General features: G+C 40.9%; 1 protein-coding gene across 2 annotated transcripts in view; it reads right to left on the bottom strand.

Moving 5' to 3' along the window:
* The window catches only part of CBWD3 (COBW domain containing 3), a 950,215-nt gene that overhangs the window by 331,599 nt on the left and 606,018 nt on the right, over positions 1 to 12,598 (bottom strand). For both annotated transcript variants that reach the window (XM_044064329.1, XM_044064328.1), the window contains one exon: positions 359 to 445. In XM_044064329.1, the coding sequence (XP_043920264.1) occupies positions 359 to 445 (87 nt within the window). The remainder of the gene's footprint in view (positions 1 to 358; positions 446 to 12,598) is intronic.

Here is a 12,598-nt window from a genome sequence, read left to right as displayed (position 1 = left end):
CTAGTAATCACTGGAAAAAGATTAACTGCACCATGTATAAAGACTGCAGGCTGTTTTACTTGGAATCGGCATTTTTTGCACTAAATATTACTCCTTGTTTAAAAAATAAACTTAAATTCCTAAAATGTGTATATAAACACATTATCACATACACAATTGTGCACACACAGAAATATACACACATACAAAGTAAAGTAGCAAGGCAAAATAGTGGTATGGTAGACTATACTGTACTACATTAGCATGACTGTTCACATAATATTAATGCATGTTTTTTGAGAAAGGCAATTATCCACGTTAAACTGTAAGATTCATTTTCAAAATGGAACCATGGGAATTTGTAACACATGCCTCATACCTGATCATATTCCTCAGATCATTCAGCTCTTCTGCATGAATTAGATCTGTTTTATTGATGATTACTAAATCAGCAAGTGCCACCTGCCTAAGAAATTAGAAAAATAATCAACATATGACAGGTAAATGCTGTTAAGACACATTACTCACAATTCTAGTATATCTATAATATTTTTTGTAAACTTTTTAGACCAAACATCATTGCAAAGAATGGTTGTGCAATAAAGGACTACATTCTGAAAATCAGAAAATGGTTCTTAAAGAGTTCCAGCAGTGTCATCACACTGTGTCTAATGGCTAGCTTTAGGAAAGGTGTTAAAATACGAAGTGCATTTCTAACACGAGTTTCAAATACCAAGATATTCTACCTAGCCATGTTTATTTTATTTTAATTTGTTGACCAGGGTAGAGTATTGACCCTACTGGACCATTTTCAGGCTGAGCCCAGCATTACAAAGAGGATAATATATAATGAGTATTGCATAGCAACAGAGATTACACCGTATTGTCAATACAGCTTAATATAATTGGTCTATAATATGTGCAGTTAGTAGCACATTAACTCAAGGATCATAGCAAATATTTACAGCTTGTGCACTCCAAAGGGCTTAAGTATTTCAGTTAGGTATGAGCCTAACAAGACAGCAAAAGGATGCTGCTTATTTTTTTTTAAATCAAATACAACACACCTTAACCCTAGCCACCTCACTTGAAATAAAAAAAAAAAGTGTGTAGAGTTGATTACTATGGCATTTTCTAATGTGGTTAATTCTGTCCATTTCACACACACACACACACACACACACACATTAAAGTCATTACTGACCATAACTTATACTGTGGCAAATGTACACAGTATGTCAGTGGAGGAAAAAACTTAAAACAAATTAGGAATGCTCCACAAATCCAAATCACAGCTAAAAATGCATAGCTGGAGTTAACCACTCATGAAGCAAATGGCTACAGGGGGACCACGATCACCCATGTGTGCACGAGGGACTCCTCAAACATTGAAGCTGCTGAAAAGTAAAAAAAAAGACTCACTCATTCTGTTTCCCCTATTTATCATTGTTGCAGTACATGTGGGGAAATCAAAGAATGAATGAAGGAATTCAACTCTCCCTCTAGCGTAGTAGCAGGACATGACTAATCCATGTACAGTTACTACAGTGAAGTAAACAGAAGTTTACAGTTGTTGAGGCAACCAATCTCAGCACTCTACACGAGGTTTTACTAGCAGTTTTTTTTTTTTGATATACTGGAAGGACACTAGATCAATGTGGGGGCAGTACAGAAACGGCCACAGAAGCAATTCCCTTTTTGTTGTGTTTTTTTCTTGCAGTCATCTGGTTTATGGACAGACAGGCAGCTCTCAACTTCTTTTCTCAAGAATCTCAGACAAAGCCAAAAGGGATTCACGTAGAGCACAATTTGTGAACAATAAGAAGCACAAAACTCTAATATCTGGCATTACTGACTGACTAGAATCCTTAATGACTTATAAGGAAAATTAAACATATTATGAGGGACAGGACAAAAGAAACATCAGGGATGTTCTGCAAAATCAAAGACTGCTGAGAGCAGACCTATCAACTTCTTTGCTTGCAAGTTTGGGATGAAGTTAAAAATAATGGGAGGGGGACAAAGGACCAAAAATAAGGGACAAAAGAGAATTTGCATGCATGTGCATTTTCTAAATAAGAAGTATGAAACTTTAATGTCTGACATTATTAATGGATGACAATCCTTAGTAATTTACCTGAAAATCAAAAAATTTACAAGGGGCAAGACAAAAATAGGAGACAATTCAGAGAAATTTGCTAAAATCCAGGAGATTTAAGAGGTATACCAGTAGATAAGATCTCAGTTTAATGTCTCATCCAAGTGACTCTACCTCAAGCGTACAGCAACCCTCATGTCACACATAAGTGTCAGTGATGAGCTATGAACTCAAGTGACTTGCCTTCTAGCATTCAGAGGTAATTGTTCAGTCTGCTAAAGCACTGAATGGTTCCATTTTGCCTCCAAACACTGAAAACAGCCAAAGTTACAAAAACTGCAGAGTCTTAAATGGGGTAGGGTAAAGGGGGTGTCTATTGCAGGTGCAAGCTGTTACTGGCAGCAATAGCAGAGGGTAACAGGGTGCAAGTGTAGTATCAGCATTCGATTAAAAATATGTGAATGCCACTGCTGTTTCTGAATTGAAAGTATTTACCAGCTTATTGTGTTAACTGTAGAAGGGAGCTTGCAGAAGCTCCTGGCTACAGTTCAGAGCCTGTGAGTTTATTTTTGGGTCCTCAACTTCAAGTCTACCTTTTTTTTATTTTGTTCCTCAACTTTGGATTAAAAAAGTGACAGACTGGGGACTGTCCAGGGTGCCAGATGACACAGTTATAGCTTACATATACACATGAAAAGATATGAATGTATCATACAAAAGTAGTGTCTGTATGTATATGGGTGTGATGTGGGAACAGTCTTGGTGGTGGTTCCCAAATTGCTAACATCGGCCCTGCAAACAAGCACAGTCAAACCCCACTAAAACACTACTCCTTCAAACCCTCCTGCATTCATCATCAAAGACTTCCCAATATACCTAAAACAAACCTAAACAAATTTGAACAGACCTACAACAAAACTGCAAAGCTTGCTGCAATTATACCCAACTCAACCACCACCGTACTGCCTTACAAAATATTAACTGGCTATAGTAAAGGAATAGTTTGTCTCTTATCACTTAAACTATGCTACACTTATAACATAACCCTAAAAATGCTCAACCTTATCTACCCAGATTAATAAATACAATCCCCTCAGGAACTGAAGATCAAAAAGTCTCATCTGACAATGATTTTCAAACCACACAACCTCTGTGGAGATGCAGTGTCCTCCGTTCATACTGCTACACTTTAGAACTTAATAGCTCCAGTTGTAAGATGCAAACTTAAACACACATAATTATACACAAATTAAAGACCTACCTAACCTTTAATTGGACTTGTCCACATTTGATCTCATATTCCCATATCCTTCCACCTATTTCCTTTCTTTTCTGATTACCTATAAATTCTCTAATATTTCCCTTCTCTCTGTGTCTTAATATAATGCATAATCCCTCACTTACTGCTAATTCATTACCAGCCTTTATTCAAAAGTTGGGTTCCTATTGTGATCGAAGACGCATTCTGTTGAATGTGTCTTAATCGACCGTAAAAGAAAGAACGAAAAGGCAAAATAGCGAAGTGGCTTTTAAGCAAATTCTTTCCCTGGGAAAGATTTCACTTGGTCGCTTCCGTTACTTTGCCGTTTTCGGCACTGTAGTGAGATCTTGCAGTTAGTATATTTAAGTAGGGGTGTGTGGGGTTCGAAGCCCCCCCTTTACGTACTGTTTTAAAGGTTTTTTTTTTTTTTTGAACAGTGATTCTTTTCCCCCTTGAAAAAAAAATTGCTGTTCTGGGGTTTCGATATTGTAAGCTTTCGCTTACAGTAGGTCAATTAATCATCATTCGCTTATTTAAGCATTCGATGATGTAATATAGACCCCAAAAGTTCATGTACTAGGCTAGTTGACTTTCTGGGCCATTTTAAGCTCAGACAATTTCACTTGGTGATGTTCAAATCCTGTACCTCTTGTCTGTGAAATAAACACTTTAATCATTGCGCCAGCCCCCAGCCCTTTCTTACTTCCCCTCATATCTCCACTCACCTCCCTTAATATAGTATCTCATAAAATATTCCTTAAGTTTTGAATCATTATTAAAAATGTTATTTCTACTTCCTAATAGCAGTGTGTGTGTGTGTGTGTGTGTGTGTGTGTGTGTGTGTGAGTTTTCAGCGGAGGCCTGGGGAGAAATGCTCCAGACACATGTCTTTGTAACATGGGAGAAAACCCACATGAACACAGGGAGGACATGCAGACTCCACACAGAAGGCATCCCAGCTGAGAATCAAGCCAAAGAACCTCTTGCTGTTAGGTGAGACCACAAACTGCTGCACCACTGCACCGTCCATATAAATGGATGCTGTCGTTTCTTCCATGATGTCAGGTCATCAGGGGTATAAAACATGCAGCTTATGCCATTACATCAGTTTTTCTTGCCCCAGATGTCAGGAGCCCCCAAAATAGGAAGCAATTACATGGTGTGGAACACCCCCAGAAAAAGTAAATACCAATGTTATAAGATATGGCCAAACAAAAAGGATAGGTAGAAGTACAGAGAAGTCAGAGGGCTGGAGGGAGAGTAACCAGGACTGCAACAGTGAATACACTCAAACATCTACATTTATGGTAAGTGTACACAACTGTACTATGGTCTTTGTGTTTCACTGTTGCAGTCATCACACTTGGGTTGATTCCCAAAGCTGAGGAAGGGTGGAGGCAGTCAAGAAGCATTAGGGCTGGCAAGCAGGCCCTGTAAGACTGCTGTGGCAAATCCAGCTCAAGATTTAGAAACGATAGTCAAGTGGTAATGCTTGGTAAAGGTGTGTACAGAGCTCCAGGTTGCAGCTTCCAGTATGTCCCTGGTAGGGACTCTCCTGAGAAATGCTGTAGAGGTTGATGTAGCCCTAGTGGAATGTGTTCTGATCCCCTGTGGAGTAGGTCTCCCATGGTGTTTGTAGCAGAAATGGAGGAAATGCGCTATCCATTTAGAAAGTGTTTGCTTTGAAATGGCGCTGCCCTCTGCCCCTGTAGCAAAGCTGACTAGCAGCTGGTCAGATTTTCTGAAAGGTTTAGTCCTGTCCAGATAAGTTGCCTGTACACGTTCAGGGAGTGTGGGATCCTTTCCTCTTTATTCTGAGGATTAGGGAAAAAGGTTGGCAAATGAATGGATTGGTTTAAAGACACACTAGATACCACCTTGGGCATAAATGATGAGTTAGTCCTGAGGGAAACCCTGTCCGCATGGAAGATAATGAAGGGTTCCATGGCCATAAGGGCCTGCAATTCAGACACTCTTCTTGCTGAAGTGATGGCTAGGAGTAAAGCTGTTTTCCAGGAGAGGAATTTTAAATCTGCTGTAGCAGCAGGTTCAAAGGGTGGAAGCGTGAGCTTCTCCAATACAAAGTTAAGGTCCCAGGCTGGAGTGGGAGCTCTCCTGGGGTGGGGTCTTAAATTTTTAGCTCCTCTCAGGAACTGTTTGACCAGAGGATGAGAGAAGAGGGGTAGCTCAGTATTATAATGAGCTGAGATGGCAGAGGCATGAATCTTAATTTAAGAGAAGTATAGGCCTTTGATGAGCATTTCTGTTAAGTAATTTAGTATATGAGGTAAGCTGGGCACAATTGTGTCCATTCCCTGAGACTGGCTCCAATAACGGTATCTTTTCCACTTTTCTGAACAGAATTTTCTAGTACTAGGTCTCCTTGCCTCAAGGATGACATCCAGCACCTGTTTACTGAGGGTTGCTGGTGATGGGTTCAGGGGATGAGCCAGGCTGCTAGGTTCAGGGTTTGTATCTGAAGATGTAAAATCTTGCCCTCCTGCTGGGACAGCAGGGAAGGGGTCTGAGGCAGGTGCCATGGTGGCACTATTGTCAGACTGAGCAAAAGTGGATACCAGTGCTGGCCTGGCCAGTCTGGTGCAATCAGGATTGTCCTTGGCTTGTCCTGTTTGATCTTTAGTAGAACCTTCGAGAGGAGGGGCAGAGGGGGAAAGGCATAGATTGAGATGTTTTCCCATGTAAAGGACAGGGCATCCACTTTTCATGCTTGGCTGTGGGGAGTTCTGGTGCAATATTTGCTCAACTGATATTTCTGCGGGAAGCAAAGAGGTCCACCTCTGGTGCCCCCACCTGTGGATCAGAATCTTGGAAGGATTTGGTTTCCAGTTTCCACTCGTGTGGGACCATTAAATTTCTGCTCAAGTTGTCTGCCAGTGAATTTAGTTTGCCTGGCAGGAATTGAGATTGCAGGTGCACTCGACTGCTCAAGGCTGTATTCCACAGAGCCATGGCTAACCTGCAGAGTGGGTAGGAATGGGTTCCCCCCTGCTTGTTTATGTACCACATAACTGTGGTGTTGTCTGCCTTTATCAATAGTTGTCCTGGAAGAATAAGGCATTTGAAGGCTGTCAGAGCATTCTGTACAGCTAACATTCTTTTTGATTGATATGCAGGTGCATTTGCTTTGGGCTCCATTTGCCTTGAATGCATTGTCCTGCCATGTGAGCCCCCCATGCATAGTCTGATGCATCTGTTGTTAGGGTTTGGGCAGCAGGGGGTTGAGTGAAAGGGAATTCCTTGTTGTGGTAGCAGGCCTCTGCCCACCAAAGGAACTCTGTCTTTAGGCAAGGTATGATGGGAATCATTGTTTCCAGGTCCTGAGAATGTTGACACCAGAGACTTTTTAAGTACAATTAATGTTTCCTCATATGCAGTCTTGCATATGGAATTAGTAGAATGCAAGAGGTCATGAACCCTAGGGCTTGCAGTATTTTTCTTGCAGATAGCTGAGTTTGGGTGGCCAGTAAACTGAAGTAGTTGTCAAATAAATTTGTTTTTCTGGAGTGAGGAATGCCATCTGGGAAGTTGTGTTCAAGCTTGCTCCCAGGAATACAATCTTTTGGCTGGATACCAGATTTGATTTCTTTTCGTTGATGGTGTACCCCAGTGAAGTTAGAAGTCTCTTTACAAATTTCAGGTGCTGGAGTAGCAATTCCTGACTGTCCGCCTGAATCAGGCAATCGCCCAAGTATGGGTAAATTTGAATATTTCTCTGCCTGCAATACGCAATGGCTGGAGCTAGGCATTTTGTGAATACCCTGGGCACAGTAGATAAGCCACAGGGAAGTGCAGAGAAGTGCACAGAGAGCCTGCTCTGAAACGTAGACATTTCCTGTAAGACCCCCCTTATGGGGATGTGCAGATAAGCTTCTTTTAAGTCTAGGGTGGCTAGCCAGGAGTCCTTGGCTAGCATAGGAAGCAGCTGTTGGAGAGTACGCATTTTGAATCCTGGAACCACTAGGAAGGTGTTGAGAATAGACAGATCCAGGATAGGGCGCCAAGAGTTTTCTTTTCTGGGTACCAGAAACAGTCTGGACTAAAAACCTTGTCCCCTTTGCTCTGCTGGGACAGGTTGAATAGCAGTGATACTGAGAAGAGAAAGTACTTGCTTTTGGGTCTCTGCCCACTGGTTTGGGGGGGAGGGGGTCTGGCCATCCGCTTGGGGTTGGCAGTGAGTGGAAGTAGAATCTGTATCCCTGGGATACAATGTTCAAGACCCATATGTCCTGGGTAACGTACTCCCAGTTTTTTACATGCAGGGCTAGTTTTCCTCCTAAGGGTGCAAGTACTTGGGCAAGGCTTGGAAGAGTTAAGGATACGTCATTGTGAAATTTTACCATAGGAAGGTGGCTCACTACTCCCTGTTTTTGAGGTGGGAGCACTCCATTGTTTAGATCTGTGCATACCCTAAGACTGTAGTCTTGGTGGTCTGCTGCCCCTGAGTTTGGACTGAGAAAGTCTGGGAGGGACTGGAAAAGACCAGTTTTTAGAAGGCCAATGCCTACTGAATCTAGGTGGCTGTACCTGCAGGAAATCTTTAGCAGTTTGCATAGATTTAGCTTTTTCCTCCAACTTTTTGAGGAATTCTTCTGCTTTAGTGCCAAATAGACGTTCTTGGTTTAATGGAGCATCTAGTAATTTTGCTTTGACATGGTCTGGCAAGATTTGTTCCTTAAGCCAAGCATGCCTTCTAAGAACAGACCCAATGACAGCAGCCCTGAAAGATGCTTCTAAGGCATCAAAACCACAATGCAAAGTACGTTTTCAAACTTGGTTAGCAGAATGCATTAACTCTTGTAAATATTTATGTTCTGCACAATCAGGAGTCAACATAATTTTCTGTTTAATTAGCTCCATAATATGTTGCTGATACTTTAACATATGAAACTGGCAATTTAAAGCCCTGATGGCAAGAGTAGCAGAGGTGTATACCTTCTGGGTCTATATTAGATCAGCGAACGCTTAAACAAGCGAACGCTGATTGATCGATCTTATTTTAGCGAAAGTTACAAATATCTAAGCAACAGAAACTCGATTTTTTTCCTAGGGAAATAATTCAGTTGTCCGTTTCTGTTGCTTCGGTATTTTCAGTGCTATGGTGGAAGGTTATGGGACGGATTCAGGTAAGTGTGCGATTGTGTGGATGTGAGTGTTAGGGTGGGTTAGGTATGTGTGCGATTGTGTGGACATGAGGGTTAGGGCGGAGTTAGGGTTAGGGAGCGGGTGAGGTGAGTGTGCGATAGTGACGGACCTTAGGGTTGGGGTTTGGGTTAAGGTAAGTGAATAGTTAGTGGTGTGTGAATAGTTTAGTGTAGGGTTAGGTGTCAGATTTTAGGTGTATGTGTGTGGATTTCTGCTTGTTTGGTGTGCTTGTGTTGTGTGTATGTGTTTTGGATCAGCAATTTTTTTCCCTTGGAAAAAAATTGCTGATCTGACAGTTCGAGATTGTAAGCTTTCGCTTACATAAGGTCGATCAATCAGCATTTGCTTTTTTAAGCGTTCGCTGATCTAATATAGACTCTACCTTCTTACCCCATCTGTCTAAAGCCCTAGAATCCCTGTCAGAAAGGGTAGGCTTTTTGGCTGTTGTAGCCTTAATGTCTTTTGATCCCTGAGAAATGGTCTCTGGATCCACAGCAGTATTCTTAAAGTGGAATTTGTGGGAGTCAGGTACTCTGTAGTACCCGTCAGGTTTCCTGGGAGCTGGAGGCAAAGTATGAGGGGTAAGGCTGGATTCCATGAAGACATCATCTACAATTTCCAGAACAGGAGGGATAGCTAGAGGCCTGTGCTGAGGCAAGTTTAAAAATTCCCTGAGTCTCTTTTTGGACTGTGGGTAGTCCTGGCACTCCCAGCGGAAATGCTCTCTAAGGGTATGCAGGGTTTCACCAAGATAAAAATCTTCTGGTGGAGAAGCAGAGGGAATGGAATCCTCTGCATCAGAATCCTCATAGGTAGATAAATGTACGTCCTGGTAATCAGAGGGGTCAGAGTCATTGGACTCATGATCTGAAGAATCAGAGGGAAAATCAGTTCTTGGTCTTTTTGAGGGAGAAGGCTGGCTTCCCCTAATTAAAGTAATAAGGTCTTCAGCCATTCTAAGCATTTGTTTCTGTGGCATGTGGGCCTGAGAATGCACTTTGGTTGTCTGTTTCCTATGTGTAGTGTGAACTCTGGGCCTGAGAAATTCAGTATTTTTGGTTTGAAACAAAGTAGTCAGTTTAATATGAACATCAGAAGGCTTGAATACACCCTCAGAAGCTGATGCCTGCACAACGGCTCTGGACCCATCCAAGGTAGAAACATCTGCAGGTTCCATAGTCGAAGAAGCATCTCGCTGCATACCAGACTCCGAATGGGTCTCAGTAGAGACCTGCAAATCTGTAGAAGCGGGTATCAGGGGCTGCGAAAGCACCTCACTGAGTACGAGCAGATTGACGACTAGCTTAACGGAAGCATCGTCGGCAGTTTTGGACCTATGAGGCCTGTTTCTGTCTTTATCCTTACGGTTTTTTTGGAAGATCGGTAGTCAGACGGCTTATCAAAGCCATTTTGGAATACGGAGAACGAGAGAAAGAATTTAGCAACAAAAATAGCCAGACGACGAATAGTTTGGGCATTGAACAAGGCACAAAACCAACAGCGAGGGACGTTGTGGTCTGGGCCTAAACAGGTGACACAGTAAGAATGAAAATCTCTGTGAGGTATTTGCTTTCCACAGACAAGACAATTATTAATTTTTTCTGACATCGGTTAGAGCAAGAAAAAAGGATCCCGAATGGGGTACTTATCTTTTAGAAGACTTCAAGTCTGAAACTCAAAAAACGAAAATTTCAGGAGGTGGCCATCCGGCACTTGTGAACTGCTGCTGCTTCGGACTCTGCTCAGCAAGAAAAGCTGATGTAATGGCATTGGCTGCATGTTTTATACCCCTGACGACCTGACGTCATGGAAGAAGTTACATCATCCAACGTAGAAATCCCAAGACTCTGGTATTCAGGCCGACTGAGGGCTACCTGCAGGCAGATAACCCAAGTGCGATGACTGCAACAGTGAAACACAAAGAACATCACAGTAGTGGTCACAAATCTCCACAGTTCTTAACCCAACCACAAAAAAATATTTTTTCAGCTTTCACTAAAGTACCAAACAACACTCCCACAATGTTCTCTTGTCAGACATCATTGGTTCACTTTGACTTCTCAGTACTATACTGTAATGCTAAACTATGAGGGGTGAATGAGGTACAAATACAAACTTACATGAGTAAAATCAGCCTTAATTTACAAAAGTCTTTCCCTGTGACTCAGTGCCAACTGACAGGCATTCCCTGAGATGACAGATACTGTCATTTTCTAATTGCCTTAAGAAACAGGCACTGGAAAAGATGACGTGAGAAAGTTGAGATGTGTGTTCACCATAACAGCAGATCTTCAAGAAAGGAGTTTTGCAAAAGTCGGTATTAACTGGATGCATCATGCTTTTTTTCTGCTTCAGATATCTGTTAATTACCTACATTTACATTGAGTCTTCATTATTCTCCAGCAATGCACTACCTCATTTCTAAACATCAAACCAGAACTGGCTTGTGTTAAGTCTTCTAATAAGGTCTCGATTTTTGTCTCTTAAAGTGAGAACCATCAAAGAAAAATATTCACCAAGTATGGACAGCAGTCACCACAATACCCACCCTGAGAGGACCTCAAGGAAGGATATCCCCGAGCACCGCTGAACCAAAAGAGGCTCTGTTCCTTCAAATGATGTCCAAACGTATTGAAAAATATTCAGTAACCATAACCAAACAATCACTAGTACCAAATAAAACCAATATACAGAAGTACCTTTCAGTAGACCTATAAATGTTGCAAGACTGACGTACTTCTACTTTTAAGAGTACTACTTCACTAACTGTACTGCCTTACTCTGAGGGGCAATACTGTAGCAATTAGTACTAACAAAAGGTATGGTTAAGTATAATAACTAAGACTGCCTCTTAGAAATCCTGGGAGGTATTAAGATGTTGAAGCAGACTACTGAAAACAGTGCTGGCAAATCCTGAGATACCATTTGTGCCTTGCCACTACTCATCCTCATGATGCAACTCCCAATTCTAGAAGGGCAAAATAGGATCAGGCCAGGAATTAATTTAAAGGTGCAGTTCAAATTGTCATGGTTTATCTTGAATGTTATGAAGATATTAAGTCTGTTTTGCTTGTGAAGGTAATTTACTTCAGAGATGGTGTAAACTCTGGGCAATATACACACACACACACACACACACACATATATATATATATATATATATATATATATTATATACATATATATATATGTATATATATATATATGTATATATATATATATATATATATATATATATATATATATATATATATATATATACATCTGTTTAGCATATTGTATTTATATTTTGATGGAGATATAAATCATTAGTTTGAGTTTTGTGAAGCGATTTGTCTTGTAAGAGTGCAAGAGACTGAGGAGGATTTGGTCAATAATGGTATGGAATGTAAGACATATATCATCACATAAAGTCTATAAGAGACTGAATATAGGGTTGGGGTTTCAAGTCTGTCTTGGAAGCCAAGTGTCTTTAAACCAGTAATCATTTAGTTAGGGACTTCTGGTGCCTTTCTAGCTGCATGATATGTCTGGATAGGTACATGCTGAAGGGAGCACCACATTTTACAAATGGTGTAATTAGAGCAGAGTACAGACGGATGATAACTTTTTTGTCTTAGATGAGATTCCTTTCAGATATCATTTGTGTGCTAGACAAATTTTTTAATTACTGACTCTATATGATGGTCGAAGGAGAAGGAGCTGCAACCTAGGTACCAAGATCCCAGATTGCCATATCAGTTTCAAGTGGGATGCTTGCTACTGAGTAGAGTAATTTGTGAATGAGAGTTTCGAACAAATGCGACAATACTGCATATTTATTTTTTTTTTTTTGCATTTCATTTTAGCCTCTTTTCAGTTTTTAACTTTTTATTAGTACACTTTTGGTCAGTAAGGATTTTTTTCTTGCTGTTGTGACGTGGGAATTATGGGCATTGACTGGATGGCACATAGGCACACTGCATATAACACCATGTGCATCTCAAACCACCTGGCAGCTGATGGATTGTAAATCCTTCCAGATAACATAATAAATCTTTATAAATACAAACATGTATTGTGAAAAATTATTAAACTCATTAGAAATATTCTAATTG

Source organism: Protopterus annectens, chromosome 2.part2 (genome assembly GCF_019279795.1).
Source record: "Protopterus annectens isolate FY-2018-M chromosome 2.part2, PAN1.0, whole genome shotgun sequence".
NCBI classification, from domain to species: domain Eukaryota; kingdom Metazoa; phylum Chordata; order Ceratodontiformes; family Protopteridae; genus Protopterus; species Protopterus annectens.
The sequence above is the reverse complement of the archived record's forward strand: the minus strand, read 5'-3'. Positions and strand labels throughout refer to the sequence as shown.